At 41.2% G+C, this 19,598-nt stretch overlaps 1 protein-coding gene across 1 annotated transcript in view; it reads right to left on the bottom strand.

The window, feature by feature from the left end:
• Positions 1 to 19,598, bottom strand: part of CNEP1R1 (CTD nuclear envelope phosphatase 1 regulatory subunit 1) — a 442,763-nt gene that overhangs the window by 51,939 nt on the left and 371,226 nt on the right. Inside the window, exons 4-5 of the mRNA XM_044081977.1 lie at positions 17,420 to 17,529; positions 14,846 to 14,900 (exon numbers count right to left, since the gene is read on the bottom strand). Coding sequence (XP_043937912.1) covers positions 14,846 to 14,900; positions 17,420 to 17,529 — 165 coding nt within the window. The remainder of the gene's footprint in view (positions 1 to 14,845; positions 14,901 to 17,419; positions 17,530 to 19,598) is intronic.

The following is a 19,598-nucleotide window of genomic DNA, read 5'->3' as shown; positions in this document are numbered from 1 at the left end:
TAAGCCCTTGAGGAGGAACCTTGCCATGAGAGGAATAACAAAAAGTTATACAATGTGCAATCCATTTAGAAATGGTTTGCTTAGAAATAGCCTTGCCTTGGGCTCCAGAGGCAAAACTGACCAATAACTGTGCTGACTTCTGAAGGTCTTTAGTCCTGTCCAGGTAAATCCTGCGCTGTCTATGCACATCAAGAGCATGTAGGATTCTTTCACCTCTATTTCGAGGATTAGGAAAGAAGGTAAGAAGTTGTATGGACTGATTAAGAGTCAGGCTTGGAAACCACCTTAGGCATAAAGGAGGGGTTGGGTTCTCAGAGAGACCCTATCTGCATGGAAAATAAGAAAAGGCTCTACAGCCATCAAAGCATGCAGCTCAGAAACCCTCATTGCTGAAGTTATAGCCAAGAGGAAGGCAGTCTTCCACAAGAGAAACTTTAAATCTGCAGTAGCAGCTGGTTCTGCTGGTTCAAAAGGAGGAAGAGCGAGTTTCTCTAGAACAAAATTAAAATCCCAGGCTGGAGTAGGTGCCCTTCTGGGAAGTTTTAAGTTGCAAGCACCTCTGAGAAACATTTTCATCAGGGGATGAGAGAAAATGGGTTGTTCAAAAGAACAATGAGCAGAAATGGCTTAAACATGGATCTTGATAGAGGAAAAAGAGAGACCACCCTGAAGCAAATCAGCCAGGTATTCCAGGACCAGAGAAAGAGTAGGCTGAGAAGAAGACTCCCCTCTAGCCAGCATCCAATGAGAGAATCTTTCCCATTTTCCAGCGTAGGACCTTCCTAGTGCTAGGCCTCCTGGCCTCCCTCAGCATGTCAACCACCTGCTGGGAAAGGGAAGAAAAGGATGGAGTCATACAATGAGCCAAGCTGCCAAATGGAGAGACTGAAGGAAGAAGAAAAGGATGGAATCATACAATGAGCCATACTGCCAAATGAAGAGACTGAAGATGAGGATGTAGAATGTTTCCCCCTTCCTGAACCAAAAGATCTCGCTTCAGAGTAAGATGCCAAGGAGGAAATTGGGAGAGACTGTGAAGCAGTGGATACCAATGTTGCCTGGGCCAGTCCGGCGCTATGAGAATGGTCCTTGGTCGTTCTTCCCTGATCTTCAGCAATACTCTGGGAAGAGGACGGAAGGCAAACTGATAGCAGCGTCCAAGGGAAGGACAGAGCATCCACTTTCCAGGCTCCGCTGTGATGCTGTCTGGTGCAAAAAAAAGGTAGAAGATGGTTGTCTGGAGAGAAGAAAAGATCCACTTGAGGAGTGCCCCAATGCTGAATGATGCTGTAAAAAAACTGCTCTGTTCAGCTGCCACTCCTGAGGATCCAGGGTCTGTCTGCTCAACTGGTCTGTCAAAACACTGAGCCTTCCTGGAAGAAACTGAGCTAGGAGGTACAGGCCCAGGGATGCTGCTATGGACCAAATACTCATGCTCTGTCTGCACAGGACGTAAGAATGAGTCCCTCCATGCTTGTTGATGTACCACATGACTGTAGTGTTGTCTGTTCTGACAAGCAGGGTCCCTGGAGAAAGAAGATGCTTGGAAAGCTAGTAAGGCTTGCTAAACTGCCATCAACTCCTTTAGATTTATGTGCAGGTGTATCTGCTGGGCATTCCAACTTCCCTGTATGCATCTGCCAAACCAGGTGAGCTCCCCAGGCGTAGTTCGATGCGTCTGAGGTAAGAACTTGAGTGGCAAGGGGTGGGCGAAAAGGCATGCCTTTGTTTTGTAGACAGGCTGTTGCCCACCATAGAAACTCTGTCTGCAGACATGAAAGCAGAGGAATCATCATATCCAGGTCCCCTGTGTGTTGACACCAAATGTTCTTGAAGTACCATTGCAATTTCCTCATATGCAGTCTTGCATATGAAATCATGAGAATGCTAGAGGCCATGAATCCCAGAGCTTGCAGGTATTTCTTTGCAGGGAGTTGGAACAGGCTTGCCAAGTCCTTGAAGTAAACTGAAAGAGTTGTCTGCTTCTCCTGGGTGAGATGTATCATCTTGGCGGCTGCGTTCAGACTCACTCCCAGGAATGTTATCTCTTTGGATGACACCATTTTTGATTTTTTCTCGCTGAAAGTGTAACCCAGGGAAGAGAGAAGAGTCTGTACAAATGCTAGAGCCTTTAACAGCTGTTCCTGAGAATTCACTTGAATTAGACAGTCATCCAAGTATAGATAAATCTGAATTTTCTTCTGCCTGCAAAAAGCAATGACTGGAGCCAGGCACTTTGGCTTATGTACTGCTACCAGAGTTTTCACAAAGGGCAGCGCAGAGAACTGATAATGTTGCTTGACCACCCTGAAACAAAGGTATTGCCTGCAACTTTCCCTGATAGGGATGTGCAGATAAGCTTCTTTGAGATTCAAAGTTACCAGCCAGGAATCATTTTCCAACATTGGCAGCAACTGATGAAGAGTGAGCATTTTGAACTTTGGAATTATCAAGAAAGAGTTCAGGATGGCTAGATCTAGGATAGGATGCCAGGTGCCTGATTTTTTTGGAACTAGGAAAAGTCTGGAATAGAAACCCTGGCCTACCTGCTGAGCAGGAACTGATTCTATTGCTTCCAGATGTAACAGAGACAAAATTTGCTTTTCTACTTCTGCCCTTTGGTTTGGAGGAGCATCCGGGAAGCCTTTGGGTAATGGAAAGGAGTGGAAAGAAAACTTGTGTCCTAGGGATACAGTTCTGAGTACCCATTTGTTGTCCGTAAAGGTGGCCCAGATATTTGCAAAAAGGACCAACCTTCCCCCTAAAGGACTCTCCGGGCAGGCAAGAACAGGCAGAAGTTGGACAGAGTCATTGAGAATGTTTAGATTGAGATGCAGGCTTAAGATTTGTAACCTCTCATCCTAGAATGGTTCTGTCTGCTGGTATCAGGGAATGTCCAACTCTTAGAAGGGTAATTCCTGCTAAAGCGAGGAGGGCTGAACTTGCAGAGTCTTTAACTGTCTGCATAGACTTGGCTTTGTCTTCCATCTTCTTGAGGACTTCCTCTGCTTTGCTGCCCAAAACACTGTCCTATGCAAAGGTACATCCAAAAGCTTAGCCTGGACAGGCTCTGGTAGGGGCTGCTCCCCGAGCCAAACATGCCTTCTAATAACAGAACCAGTAGCTGTAGCCATACAGGAGGCTTCTAGAATGTCAAAACCACAATGTAAAGAAAGTTTATTGACAAGACTGGCAGAATTCAGCAAATCCTTACTCTCCGCCAACAGAGGCACACTTGCTATCCTAGACTTAATTACTTCCAAGGTGTGCTGCTGGTACTTCAGCATATGAAAAAGTCAATTAGTAGATCTAACAGCAAGAGTGGCAGAGGTATAAACCTTTTTACCCCACCTATCTAAGTTCCTAGATTCCCCGTCAGAAGGAACAGGATTTTTAGTAACAGTGGCCTTAACTCCTTTAGGGTCTTGAGAATAACCTCTGGATCAGCCAACGGATTCCTGAAAAGAAACAAATGAGAATCAGGAACTCTATAGTACCCGTCAGATTTCCTGGGAGCAGGAGGAACCAAATTTGGAGTCAAGGAATTTCCCAGAAAAACATCAACCACTTCCAGCACAGGTGGAATAGCCAAAGGCTTATGCTGAGGCAAATCCAAAAACTCCCTAATCCTTTTCTTAGAAAGGGGGATAATCCTGACTTTCCCATTTAAAATGTTCCCTGAGAGTATTTAAAGTATCACTAAAAGAGAAATCTTCTGGAGAAGCAGAAGGGATGGACTCCTCTGCGTCTGAATCCTCAAAAGGAGAGAAAGCCTGAGAAACTTCCTCTTCATCAACAGAAATGCTAGACATATCAGAACCTGAATAAGACAAAGCCTCAGGAGAGACATCCCTACCTCTTTTTGAAGGAGGAGGCTGTGAACCCCTAATAAGAGTCAAAAGGTCATCAGCCATTTTAACCAGTTGAGAAGGAGGGGAATGAGAGGAACCTGGAACTGGTTTCTTCACAGGCTTATGACTGGAAGATTTCCATGCAAGTCTGAAGGACTCTGGAGGCCTGGCAACTGCCAAAGTTGCAGACGAAGTCGTCGGTATGAGCTTGCTGTCGGAACGAAGACTGGAGGCCTTTGACACCGGAGTCAGCTTAGTGGATGCGGATCCAGCTGAAGAGGCAACAGGCAGAAGGTCAGAAGGCAAAATAGAAGCCGGAGGCCTGGGGGCCTCTGAAATGGTCTCATCCAAGGCTTGCAGTTGAAAATCTGCGGACTGCAAAGTGCCTCACTGGCTACCGCATGACTGATGACCAACTTATCATCCGAGGACTTGACCTTCGGAAGCCTGTCGCAGTCCTTATCCTTACATTTCTTGGGGATATCCGAAGCCTGAAGACCAGCGGATGCCATATTGACAAACTTAAGCCAAACTCCAAAATGTTTAGCTAAAAGCTTAGCCTGACGACAAATAGTACGCAGATTAAAGGAAGCACAGAGCTCACAATTAGGAATGTCGTGGTCAAGGCCTAAATAAATAATACAATAGGAATGAAAATCTCTATGGGGAATCTGCTTTCCACAGTTAAGACAATTATTAACCTTTCCTGACATTTCCTGACATTCGTTAAGGCAAGAAAAGAGGATCCCCAAATGGGTACTTAGCTGTAATTGACTTCAACTTTGTAGTCGGACTGCCGACTGTCACTCGTGCAAGAAATGCTTCTGCTTCGGGCAAGGAAGACTGAGCAAGTGACGTCGGTTGCCCCCTTTTGTATCGGATGCCCTGACGTCCTTTACAACCAATGACAGCCAACATAATTTTTACTTACCTTTGGTATTCTGGATGATCGAGGGCTACCGGGAGCCGGATAACCCATTGGTTAGGACTGCAACAGTGAAAACACGATGACTGAAAGGTCTACAATGGTTCTCCAGGTTCTGTCTTTTGTGGACACATGAGCACAGAGACACACACAGACAGACACACAGACAGACACACAGACACACACACACAGACAGACACACACACACAGACAGACAGACACACACACACACACACACAGACAGACACACACAGACACACACACACACACACACAGACAGACACACACACACACACACAGACACACAGACAGACACACACACACAGACACACAGACACACAGACACACAGACACACAGACACACAGACACACAGACACACAGACACACAGACACACAGACACACACACAGACAGACCATTCTAAAACCCTTTGTTTCTTTCCACTGGCCATCACTCCTTGTGCTACAAGTTCTTGGATAATTCCTGGTCATACACTGTTACCTCCCTACTGCAGTCTGTAACCTTATGCAATAATATGGAGAATCCTTTTGCCTCTTACAATACTGGTTCAAACTGGAATGTATTACTACAGATTCCCAGCAATCCAAATGCAACTTGGGTTTGGGATGGAGTGGGTGTTTGAGGGGGAGAGAGGGATTCTATGCAGCCATGGTTTCTCTATGCTGGAAAAAGACCCAAGAATGCTTCCCAGAGAAGCTAAATGAAGTAATACACAGTACAGAAAAGTAGTGCTGATACACGGTAAGATACAGATGTGGTGTGGTCTTTTGGTGTTAAAGCACTGCTCACCTCTAATTTTACATATATTTGTGTACCTTCTGTATTGCAGTAACCAAATCATTTGGATTGAACCTGTACAGTCACTGCATAACAAAAAGGAGTTGAGTCAAAGTGAGTGTGATTCACTGAAGGATTATAAGCCAAAAAAAAAATCCTTTCCTCAGTGCCCTTTTAAGGGTCACCCAATCTAGGATGCACATTTTCCAATTATAAATCGACATCAAAACCATTACCTAGGACAAAGTTCAGCAATTCACTTCACATATGGATTTCTGCAGTGATGGCTAACCATGAAACATTTCACAATAACAACAAAACCACTACTAAATAATCAAAAAACACTTGCAGGCACAAAACCAAGGACTACTGAAGCATAAAGAAACACAATTTAATTAAGTGCGTTCATTCTTAATCCATAAAGAACTTCTTCAGAATTATTAAAGGCTCTTGTATGTTGTGGCACTTGAAAGTGCTACCCTGACATTAATGACCATGATGGATCTGTGATCGTTTATGCTGCTGTGGACAGTAGAGGAATTCAGAGTGAATCTAAAGACTCTAATGAACAATGAAACTCTATTTTCTCTGTCTTTCTCTGAAATGCACAGTCTGCTTTTAAATCAGGAAGCTTTAAAAGGAGGAGAAGGGAAGAAACAAGGGAAGGGCATGGGGCCGTTAATTTCTGAATGGTGTACATTTAATCTCACAAACAAAGTCTTTTTAGTGGCCGAACTGAATGTTTTATCAAAAGGTTTTAACTTTATTCCTACTAATAAAGCTTCTGTTGTTCATACCATGTTAGATATTAAATCTTATGTTACGAAATTAAATTTAAAATATATTTTTAATAATTTTTCAAAATTTGTAACACTAACAGAACTTTTAAAAAAACAGAGTTCTGTTAATCCACCTTTGAATAGCATTTTAAATGTATTTTCAGCTGTACCCGAAACTGAGTTGTGTAGTTTATTTCATAACAACAACAGTAATAATACATTTTTCAAAGATAGGTACAATTTGAACAAAGAAGAGTTTCAAGCAATAAAACAACTTAGTCGATACGCTAATTTAAGATTCATGAGAGTGGATAAAAGTTAACGGTCTTGTGATTATGGAACAAAAAGGACTATGTGGAGGCTATACATTTGTTATTATCAGATCAAAATAGTTCTAGAAAAGTGTCTAAAGACTTTGTTAGAAAGAGTTAAGAGAAAATTGATATATTGTTATTAGACTTATTACAAGGATACATTTCAGTTGATTTATTTGAATTTTTAATTGTGGAGGAGCTGTAATTGGGTATCCTATTTGGTAAACCCAAAATACATAAGGATCCTAAGCAACCCCCCCCCCCCCTTTAGGCCCACAGTTTCCGTTCCTTACAACAAAACAAGTAAAAGGTCCACTCATCTAGATAATATTTTAAATTCAGTTGTCCAGGCAAGTAAATATTATCTTAAGGACTCGAGTATTTTTAGATCAGCACAGAAACTATTCTTTTACTCAAAATTTATGTACTATAGATGTTTGTTCACTTTTCACTTCTAGTGAATAGGAAGAAGGGTTGGAATTTGTTAGGCTTTACCTTAATAAATATCGTAAAGATTTCAATTTGGATATTCAAGTCATTTGTCAGCAGTTGAGATGATACTTAGTACATGTTTAAAAACAGTATTTTTCAGCAAGTTAGTGGGGTTGCAATGGGGGCTCAGGTTGCCCCTGTTTTCGGTAATTTGGTTTTATGCTGGTGGGAGAGGGAAATTTTGAGTCATTTACCTAATTTTAGATATGATAACTTCTATACAAGATAGACAGATGATCTTTTTTTTTTTTATTTGGACAGGAGATGTCCCTTCCTTTCATGAGTTTCTTTTACAAATAAATGGCTAAGGTTTGTTGAAATTAGTAAGAGGTTAACTGTACATTTTCTTGATACAAAGTTACTATTAATATTAAAGAAAGCAAATTTACTAGTAACACCTTTAGTAAAGATACCTTTACCACTAATTACTTATACTTCAACAGTTATCACACCGGGTTTATGAAACTAAATATATTTAGAGGGCAGCTTGTAAGAATTAGGAGATTAATTAGTGAAGATGAACACTTGAGAAATGGAAATTTTAATGTTTTTAAACAACATGGGTATCTCAAAGACAAGCTAAGGATTATATCCAACAATATATTAAGAAACAGACATGTTAAGTTCCCCCAGTTTTAAAGGTTGGGTTCGTTCCCCAAAGAATTTAATGGTACATTTTCTGATAGTTCACATAAACATTTAAGGTGTTCATTTCCCATTTCCATGAGTGCTGAAGGCCCCATTATACGAAGGATCATCTGTAATAATTGGAAAATAATAATGGGGAATCAAGAATTCTCTAAAATTGTAGGACCTGCCCCAAATTTCATTTTAAAAAACCCCGAAACTTGAAAAAAGTCTTAGAAAAGCCACCTCTAACGACTTCTTCCATGAAGGTTCCTAGAGTTTGTGGCACTTATGCTTGTTGTAACTGCTCTTACTGTAGGTATATTTTAAGAGCTAGCAGTTTTCCTTTTAAACACATAAGTTATGCATTGGCAATTATATCTATTTTAGGCAACTAAAATGATGGTTTGATTTATCTATCTAGCTATTCTAATTGCGATGGTTTCTATGTGGATAAAACAACAAGAAAATTAAAAGACAGAATAAAAGAACATATCTTATCAATTAAGAAAAAGGATAAAACCAATGCTTTGGCAAAGCATTCTGAAGAATGTAATGACTTCGGAAAGTTTTACAGTTTTTAGTTATTGAAAGAAGAGATAAAAAGTACAGTTTTGTACCTACCATAAATGTAGATGTTCGAGGATCCACATTGCTGCAGTCCTAACTACTGGGTAGTCCGCTGTCCAGTCGGCCCGAATACCAAAGTATATGGCTGACGTCGGTCAGGGCGCATTAGACTGACGTCAGTACGTCAGGGTACTAATGCGCATGACCGACGTCATATCCTCAGTCTTTTCTTGCCCCAGATGTCAGAAGACCCTGAAAAGATAAGGCCAAAACCAAAAACTCCCAAAATACCTGCACCAAAAAATATATATACAATATATACACAATCAGCAGAATATAACCTCACCTACACAACCACCCCTAAACACAGAGGGGAAGGAGGGAGGTAGATTGGACTGCAGCAATGTGGATCCTCGAACATCTACATTTATGGTAGGTACAAAACTGTACTATGTTCTTCATTCCACATTGCTGCAGTCCTAACTATTGGGTAGAATCCCAAAGCAGAGGTAAGGGAGGCTGGCAAATCATAAGGAAGCAGGAACTGACAACATGCCTTGCAAAATAGCTGTGGCAAAACCAGCCCTAGACTTAGAGTAGAGAGGAAGGTGATAATGCTTAGAGAAAGTATGCACTGAACTCCAAGTAGCTGCCTCCAAAATATCCTTAGTTGCCACCCCCCTTAGAAATGCTGTGGAAGTGGCAGTAGCCCTAGTGGAATGAGGCCTAATCCCAGCTGGAATCTCCTTGCCATGATGGGAATAACAAAAAGTAATGCAACACCCAATCCACCTAGAAATAGTTTGTTTTGACACAGGCTTGCCCTTTGAACTCAAAGCAAAAGAAACAAACAACTGCTGAGACTGCCTAAAATCCTTAGTCCTGCTCAAATAATAACGCAATAGCCTGTGTACATCTAAAGTGTAGAAAATCTTTTCCCCTTTATTTTGGGGATCTGCATAAAAGGTAGGCAAATGAATAGTTTGGTTTAAAGCCACACTAGAAACCACCTTAGGCATAAAGGAAGGATTAGAAGATACCCTATCCTTATGAAAAATCAAAAAGGCTCCACAGGCATAAGGACCTGCAAGTTAGAAACTCATCTTGCAGAAGTAATGGCCAACAAAAAAGCAGACTTCCATGACAAGTATTTCAATTCAGCAGTAGCCGAGAGCTCAAAAGGTTGTAGAGTAAGTTTCTCCAACACAAAATTGAGATCCCAAGCAGGAGTAGGAGCTCTTGGGGGTCTTATATTCTTTGCCCCACTATGAAATTGCTTGAACAAAGGATGCGAAAACAATGGTGGGTCACAATCATAGTGAGCTGAAATTGCTGCAGCATGAATCTTACTGGAAGAGAAAGACAAACCTTTGTCCAGTAACTCAGTAAGATATTGTATAGCCACACTCAAATTTGGCCCAGTAATCTCCAAATTGTTTGCTGCACTCCAAAACAAAATCTCTTCCATTTTTCTGCACACTTTCCTTGTACTAGGTCGCCTGGCTTCCATAATCACATTTAAAACTTGTTGAGGAAGCTGAGACCTGCTGTCTTTCAAAACAGAATATGCCAGGCTGTTAGATGTAGAGAGTGAAGCTTGACATTGAGCAGATGACCGTCCCTCTGAGACAACAGGTGTGGAATCAAGGGTAAAGGCCATGGAGGCTTCCTTACCAGACTCCTCAGTAATGGGTACCAGTGCTGCGAGGCCAATCTGGAGCTATTAAAATCATCCTTGGCTTGTCTTGTCTGACCTTTAGAAGCACCTTTGGAAGAAGAGGCAGAGGTGGAAAGGCATACACATGAAGATTTTTCCAACTGAAAGAAAGAGCATCCACTTTCCAAGCTGTGTGATGAAATCCCTTCGTGCAAAACTTTGGCAGCTGGTGGTTTAGTGGAGAAGCGAACAGATCTATGTCTGGAGTTCCCCATGACACTGTCAGTTTTGAAATACATGAAGATCCAGTTTCCACTTGTGGGGATCCATGATTTGTCTGCTTAATACATCTGCTAAGGAGTTCTGTGCTCCGGCAGAAACCTTGCCTGAAGAGTTAGTTGCAGACTGAGCGCAGTCTCCCATAAAATCATTGCTTGTCTGCACAATGGGTAAGAATGTGTTCCCCTTGTTTGTTGATGTACCACATGACAGTTGTGTTGTCTGTTAGAATCAACACCTGCCCTGGAAGAAGTAACTCCTTGAAAGCAATTAATGCAAACTGAACTGCTAACATCTCTTTCATGTTGATATGTAGATGCTGTAGTCTGGCAGGCCACTTGTCTTGTATCCACTTTCCATTTAGATGAGCTCCCCAAGCAATATCTGAGGCATCTGTCGTTAGAATCTGACTTGCCTCTGGCGGGTCACAGAGAGTCCCTTGTTTAGGTGACATTCCTGAGCCCACCACAAAAATTCCTTTTGAATGCAAGGTATTATTTGAATGACAGTGTCCAAATCCTGGCAGTGCTGTGTCCACAGATTTTGAGATACCATTGTAGCTTCCTCATATGCAGTTTGGCATTGGGAAGCACCAGAATACAAGATGCCATGAACCCTAAGGCTTGAAGGACTGTCCTTGCAGTCAGCCCGGACTGAAGAGATAGATGATGGAAGTAACTGGAAAGATTCTTTTGTTTGTCCGGGGATAAAAGGCCATCTGGGCTGCTGTATTCAGTCTCACACCCAGAAAGCACATGTCTTGAGAGGGTACTAGACTGGACTTTATTTCGTTCACAGAATACCCTAGGCATCTTAGCACTGCTATGACATATTCCAGATGCTGTAGAAGATCTTCTTTTTCTTGAGCCAGAATCAGGCAGTCGACCAAGTAAGGATAGATTTGGATACCTTGTAGCCTGAAGTAAGCTATCACTGGAGCCAGAACCTTTGTGAATACTCTGGGCAGTAGATAAGCCAAAGGGCAATGCAGAGTACTGATAATGAGAATTTCCAGCTCAGATACTTCCTGCAACTTAGTCTTATTGGCACATGAAGGTAAGCTTCCTTGAGATCTAAAGTTACCATCCAGTGATCTTTGCCCAGCAGAGGTAAAAGCTGTTGTAACGCCAAAATTTTGAACTTGGGAATGTCCAGATAAGTGTTGAGGATAGATAAATCCAGAATTGGTCTCCACGTGTTCCCCTTCTTTGGTACTAGGAACAGGCGAGAATAAAATCCTAGGCCCCTTTCCGGCACAGGAACTGACTGAATGGCCCCTATTTGGAGCAACAGAGAAATTTGCTTGTGAGCCTCTGTTCTTTGAAGAGGAGGAATGTCTGGCATGCCTTTGAAAGGAGGCAAGGTATGGAAATAAAACCTGTAACCGTTGTGAATAATATCCAGAACCCATCTGTCTTGGGTAATTAGATCCCAATTTTCTTTGAAAAGAGACAGCCTTCCTCCCAAAGGTGCTGCCAGGCGACTGGCAGCTGAAAAGGCAGGTCATTGGGTCTGCTTACGAAAGGACTGACCCCTGCCCTCACCAGAAGTCTGAGCAGGGGAACTCCCTGTCCTAGGCCTAAAAGAACCCTGAGCTCTGCCCCTACCACGTCTAGACCTACCCCTAGACTGGGAATCATAAGCAGGATAAGTCCATCCCTTAGTAGGCCAATTTCTACTAAACTTGAGGCTGCACCTGCAAAAATCTTTAACAGTTTGCATAGACTTAGCCTTGTCCTCCATTTTCTTCAAAACTGCTTCCACAGGCGAACCAAACAACACATCAGACTGTAAAGGAGCATCCAAAATCCTTGTCTTAACATGCTCAGCTAAATTCTGATCTCTCAGCCAGGCGTGCCTACGAAGAACAGAACCAGTGGCAGCCACCCTTGAGGAGGCCTGCACAGCATCAAAACCACACTGCAAGGAATGTTTACCCACCTGTTCAGACACATGAACTAAATCCTGCAACTCTTTACACTCAATACCTTCAGCCAGAGCATCCACCTTAGATTTCAACTGTGAAAGAAGATAATTCTGATATTTTAACATGTGAAACTGACAATTCAACGCCCTCATGGCTAAAGTGGAAGAAGTATACACTTTCCCCATCTATCCAAAGCCCTTGCCTCTTTATCAGGAGGGACAGAATTTTTAACAACTGAGGCCTTCACACCTTTAGGCCCCTGAGAGACAGTTTCTGGGTCTGCCCTAGGACTCTTAAAAAGATACTTATGAGCTTCAGGCACCCTATAAAACCTATCCGGTTTAACTGGGGCAGGAGGCAAAGAATCAGGATTCAGGGAAGCCTCTGCAAAAACATCTTCCACCACATTCAAAACAGGAGGTATAGCTAAAGGCCTATGCTGGGGTAAAAACAAGAATTCCCTAAGCCTTTTCCTGGAATCAGAGAAATCTTGACCTTCCCATTTAAAATGCTCCCTCATGGAATGCAGAGTCTCTGAAAATGAAAAATCCTCAGGAGGAGAAGCAGAAGGAGTAGAATCATCCACATCAGAATCAGAATAAGGAGGGTACTCCTGCAAGTCTTCAGTCAAGACTCAAGCCTCCGAGCATTGCTCAAAACTCTCAAACTCAGGTTCCACCCTAGGCCTCTTATCAGGAGGGGCATAGAACCCCTAATCATAGTAATCAAATCCTCTGCCATTTTAAGCATATGTTTCTTAGGCAAAGATCCTGAAGCACTAGGAGAAACCCCCACAGAAGCTAAACTTGGCCTGCCCCTCAAAGAAGCCTTGGAAACTGAAGGGAGGCTCTAACCACCTTAGGAAGAGAGGGAAGAACAGCCACCGGAGAAGCCCCTCAGCCTGGCCTACTTCCTGAGAGGATACATCCTGTAACAGTAAAGTCTCTCCCTGAGACTCCAAAGAGACACCTGGCAAAACCTCCGGCTCCACTGAGCCTTCCAAAGAACCGACGTCTGGGACTGTCGGTTCCTCCACCCTAGGCTTTGCTTTATCTTTGCGCTTTTTAGCGAAGCGCCGGAGCATCCAACGGCATTTTATAATTACAACGCTTCCCAAACACTAACCTGGCACAGTCTAACCTTCTCTTAATAGTGCGTTTGTTAAATCTAGCACAAGAGCGGCATCCAACAACGTCGTGCTCAGGCCCTAAACAAAGGTATACACAAAGTATGGTAATCCCTATGAGGTATCTGTTTCCCACAAGAAATACAGTTATTCACTTTTTCTGACATCCGGTTAAATACTGGCAAGAAAAACCAAAATATTCCCCAACGGGTACTTAGCCAACTTTGATTCGTCTGAAACTCTGACTTCAGAAACTTTCAGAACGCCAACCTGCACTCGCAAAATTGCTTCTGCATCGGACCATGCGGCAAAAAAGACTGAGGATATGACGTCGGTCATGCGCATTAGTACCCTGACGTACTGACGTCAGTCTAATGCGCCCTGACCGACGCGTCATATACTTTGGTATTCGGGCCGACTGGACAGCGGACTACCCAATAGTTAGGACTGCAGCAATGTGGAATGAAGAACATCTAGCTTTGTAGGACATTTTAATACATTTTTAGACTACATGGAGCTGAAATGGCAAGGTTTTTAAGTGCTGACAAAGCCCCAAGCATTAATGAAAATATATCTATTAAAAGTTATTTAAAATACAAGAGCTTTTAATAACTGGATTTTTACTGTGGTTAAGAATGTTGCTTTAAGAATGTACTTAAATGGGGAACAGCACATTGGCTTGGTCGGGTATAATGATGCAAGTCTTTTACTATCTTATAAGCATTACTTTGTTGTTGTACAATTATTCTGAAGAAGTTTTTATGGATTAAGAATGAAAGCGCTTAATTAAATTGTGCTTCTTTATGCTTCGGTAGTCCTTGGTTTTGTGCCTGCAAGTGGTTTTAATAAAACATGAAACATATCTTATGTTAGTGGACAAGTCCAGTCTTAGTAAGTTGCTACCAACTTAGTCTAGTTCTATACAACAAACCATAATAAGCACTACTTTTGAAAATCAAAATAAGCCTGATGAATTTCTTTGCTGTAATAAATGATGGCCAGTTAGTAAAGCCTCAGATGCCTATCAATCATTATCAGTGCCACAACTCCTAACAGTTGTTCACATATGGTAACCAATTTTAATCATCTGGGTGCAAACTGGCAGCCTCCGATCCCTTTCACTCCCCTTCATCTGCAGAAAAAACCTACAAAAGTAAGCACCGGAGAAGGGGGGGGCAGTGAGGAACAAGCTGCAAACATGAAACATCAGCACCTGTCTACCACATAACAAATATGCATGTGGCAGCCAAGGCAAGGACACTTGACCTCAATAATTTGCCCACTTCTGTCTCTAAAATTCCTGGATCCAGTTAATGCAGAATGGGAGTGGTTTGTCTCTTCCTCCAACCCTGCCCTCCAACATTATCCTCTAAATGTCAGAATCAATTTCAAAACTTGTGTATCCAACTTAAATGCAGAACTCATACTATCATTCCAGACAGACAATTGCAAAATTAGTGTAATGAAAAGTGATGCACGTCACTGAGAAGTAATACTTACATCATCACACGACATGTTATATTCTGCCAAGACTGTTCGACATCGGGCAGCTATACTGTAAGGAAACAGTCAAGGGAAACAATAAATCTGCTACTTCCTCCACACAAACCTGGAAATACCTGAAACTTGTACTCGTAATTAATGTTAATTATGCAGTGCACTGTTAGTAGGTTTTCTGCTGTACATTAAGAACTGCTATGCATACTCCAAACAGTTGTGAAAATAAACAAGGCAGAATGGCTATTCATTTCATCAACATATCTGAGCAGCCCACAAAGGGATGCAAACTGTACCTTCAGTGCGTAAAACTAGTTTCTTTTTGACATCAACTTGTATCATGTAAAAATCACACCACAGTAAGAAATTTTTTCTAAGTTTGCGGAAATAAAAACATATGTGTATACATACACATATATATATATATATATATATATATATACATACATACATACACACACACACACACACATATATATATATATATATATATATATATATATATATATATATATATATATATTATGATTAAACAGCTATCAGGCACATTTTTAACTTCTGGAAAACATTTCTTCAAATCAGTGGTAAGGCTGTAGCAGCAACATAAAAAATAAGTGTCAGGTGTCTTTTCTTTTCTTGAAAGAAACAGCTGTATTGTGTTATTTGGAAGTTAAACTTCCCTGCAAATAAACACACGAGTGTGTGTGTGCGAGTGTGTATACACTCACACTCACACACACACCTGCTGTATAATGAAACATAAAGAACTAGCATATAATTTAGCATGTGGTTCCTCTTCTGGGTACAAAAGATACCAACCATATGCTTTCCGGGCTGCCCTCACGAGAGACACAGTTCAGTCTTTTGACAAACACAGCCTTCTACATTACTACTGCAATATATGATGTAATGCTTTACAGAAAATGTTAACGACAGCCCCCAACACTCTAAACACCTGTGAAAATAAAATATGTGAACTCTAAAGCACTACACTTAACTTTGCTTCTGGCATACTAGTTATATTACCAGGGTATTTGTGCTAAAACCCATAATTAATTTGGCAGGATGCTTAAGCTCCTGCAAACCACAACTAAATAGGATTACTAGCTACAAAATTAAATTAACAGGATTTTGGGTTCAAGAATACCATATTTACATTTACAGGATGTCTACTTCCCTATACTTCAAGCAAAAGATTTTAAGTACCTACAGTTAGAAGCTCTATATCTAGCTAACTTTCTGTATGTCTAGCTAACATACACATGAAACATTTCAAGCTTTCTGCATGTCTCTCTGAACACTTACATTAATCCAATTCTTAATATCTCCTGAACTAAACCAGTTTTCCTCTCTACTGCCAGTGCATAACAGTAGCAACATGCTTTACATCTCTGCAGTTTGAACATGTTTTAATTCCAGACTGTTGGACAACTCTTATTAGAAACTTACTAATCTGAACCATTTTTGCTATCTGTACCTTAACGGATAGTGGCATAAACTTTTTAGACATTTCCTTTATAGTAGAGATTTGAGCCAGGACTTTGAAAAAATAAAAGGGCACTTCATTTAAAAATCTAATTTGTGTGCTTAAGGTGACCAGAAGCATACACATTCAATTTTATTTTCCACTAAGGAATTAAATTATAGCCACTTCTGTTTAAATTATAAACTTAAAAACAGAAGTTCTTACTCCTGCCTTTTTTTTACAGAAGTTGTCAATGAATTACTTGTACTAAATGAAGTATACCAAGTGTCTATGTGTGCTTGCTTCTGCTATATGTGCTTTCCATATGATAGATAGCTCGACTTAGAAGTTTGTTTTCCTTTATCTTACCAGCGTAACGTGACTATGTCTACAGGGATGCTGTTATGGACTTTGTAAATCCGATAGAGGTTAAGCACTAAGTATACCATCCATAAAAGGAAAAAATTAGTTTTGTTATTCTGCTTTTACACAGCCCACTTTGTAACTAAGAGGAACCATGACAATCAATATTGATTAGAAATGCCTAAACAATAAATGACTCTGTAGGTGAGTATGTCAGTGGACAGCTAAAGAAAAATTAAGAGAAGACCAGTCTGGACACAAAACCTATCTACAACACATACAATCCAGATCTCAACTGCCAGTTTTAACAAAAAAATAAGCCCCTGTATGTTCTAAAGCACAAAAGGAAGACAATGACCAATGCCATACGGCTACATGTGTCCAAAATGCGGACAGCCCTACTGCAAAAATGTAAAGGGTGGGGAAGGACAAGAAATAACAGCGGCTGATCAGCAGAAAGTTCTGCATCATATGATTAGTGCCTTACAGATCAGAAAGAAAACATTAAACTTCTGACAATGGGTGAGCTATGGTACGCTTAGAGATCCTCACCCCAACAACACTACTGCTCTTTGTCAAGAATATCACAGCACCACTTGGGATGAAGATAAGGAAATCATGCAATGCAAAACTGTTCACTGGATGACTGCTACGGAGATGGGGTTCAAAAACCTTTCTGGAACATGAGAAAATTTTTTTTTTTTTTTTTTTAACTGAGTTTTAAGAGTTTTCTGCTAATAAAAGGATACATGGAAGGTGCTACTACTCGTTTGTGTATGCCAGCAAAAAACAGACCAATCAGAGTGATACAACTGATAGTAAAAAATGGATGATTCCATAAAGATGTGAGAAACGATACCTACAAAGCAGAGAGAAAAACATGCATTAGTGCACATGAACACTAACACTTCATCGTATTTTTATAATTTCCTGTAACGTATACACTGCCAACTAAGAATCAACCAGTTATTGCAGCTAAGCATTCTGTTTTTACTATATAATTGAAGTTTCTAATGATGTAATAGTTTAAAAGAAAAAAAAAAAAAAAGACATACAGCAGGATTCAACAGACTGGACTCAGTGTAGGCTTTGCGAAAAGCCTATACGGAGTTTACGTGTTTGCACAGTGAGCTGCAGTGCTAAATTACATATTCAAGCCGCACATCACGTTTAAATGTGAAAAAGAATGGTTTCGTGGCAGACTAAAGTGTTGGCAGTCAGGAAACCGTGTAGTGCAACGTGGATAGCGAATATGTTTCTCTTACAGCAATCTAGGTTAGCAGGATTGTGCAGAATGTCTCAATGATTACCAGGGTTTACCATACAGTAATGTATATGTTACAAACACAGTACAGGACAGTGTGTGAAGTGTACAGTAGTGTGAAAATCATTCCAGCCATTCTGTACAAAAGTTGGGTAAATGATCTGCAAAGGGTACATGGATTGCCATTTAAAATAAACAGTCAGGGGGAGTGTTTATATTGCATAGGGACACACAGACGAATGAACACAGGGAAAGAGGACAGGTGAAACATTGAAATGTACAGCAGATGAGGTCCTGTAAATGGAAGCCTGATGTAGCAGGAACAGAAATCACATATCAACATAGTATAGTACGGACTTCACAGTAAAAATGTATATTATGAGACTGTCAGACAAGGTGACATAACAATGGAGAAGATTTGTCTTTGTGAGATAAGCATCCAGACATGAACAATGGAGAGAACATCTATCAGGGATGTAATGTACAACTGGGGTTGAGTGCATATTGTGAAACTGTGCAAATGGATATGCCTGAATATGGGTGCAGTGTCAGCAGAGGTATCCAAAAGAAGTTTGTCAAGGTTTTCAAGAGAAGGACTAAAAAAAAAAAAAAGGTTGGGAAGATGGCAGCATCTTGTATGACAGCCGCCTCTCCAGCTCCCGATATGCACGTTTTTTTCTTGTACCGTGTTGATCCTTTTTAAATGGGGAGTCCGTTTTTGCTGCCAAGTGAGTGGATGCTGCGGCAGCAATATTTGTGGTGTCCTCAATGGAATTATTGCCTGTTTAACTTTTTGGTAAAGTTGGAGTGGTGGAATTGGGCCTACAAATGGTGAGCAGAGCTGATGTGGAGTGCGGGAAGTGGAATTTTGTTGGGTTTATGTGAAACGGATTGACCTTGAGATACAGCAGTTGATGTTGAGTGATGGAAATGGTGACGGACTGGATGGTGAATTGTGAGGATCGGTGGTGTTGGAAGGAAGGACTTGTTTGTTGCTGGTGATGGTATGGCCATTTGGGCCTGCAGGTACAGGTGGTTGTGAAGACTGTGGTAGGAAAGAGTCAAAAGGAAGGACTTGGGCGTGGATGTTGCCAGGGATGGCGTGACCATTTGGGCCTGCAGGTAGCGGTGGTCGGAAGGTTTATGGTGAGGAGATAATGGTTAGACAAAAGCACTGAGACGTAAATGTTGCTGGTGATGCATGGAGATGGTGGTGGGATGATGGAAACAATTCAAGTATCGTGCTTGTTTTAAAGTTTCTCGTCTTCGGTTGGGTCTTTTACTGTTGCTGTTTAAGTGCATTTTTCCGATTCTTGCTATATGTTGCTGCTGAATGACAAAGTTACTTTTTGACTTTTTTGACTTCGACAAAAAGTGGGACACAGTTACAGGCCCATGGGCAGCAGTAAAAGAAGCATGCACAATCATGGACAGAATCAGAATACTACTACCAGTAATGCCATGTCTCTGACATAAAATATGGGATTCCGAGTGATCATAGACGGTTCTGCATGAACGCAGTTGTACAACTATTATGACGTCAGCCATCTATGAAGGAATCAAGCACACTGTCCTGACACTAACATCTGCTGGAGGTGTTAGGGGGGACACTGCTATACCTGTATGTGATATCATTATATTACATTACATCATGTGACATAATT

Source organism: Protopterus annectens, chromosome 8.part1 (genome assembly GCF_019279795.1).
Source record: "Protopterus annectens isolate FY-2018-M chromosome 8.part1, PAN1.0, whole genome shotgun sequence".
In the NCBI taxonomy this organism is placed as follows: domain Eukaryota; kingdom Metazoa; phylum Chordata; order Ceratodontiformes; family Protopteridae; genus Protopterus; species Protopterus annectens.
The sequence above is the reverse complement of the archived record's forward strand: the minus strand, read 5'-3'. Positions and strand labels throughout refer to the sequence as shown.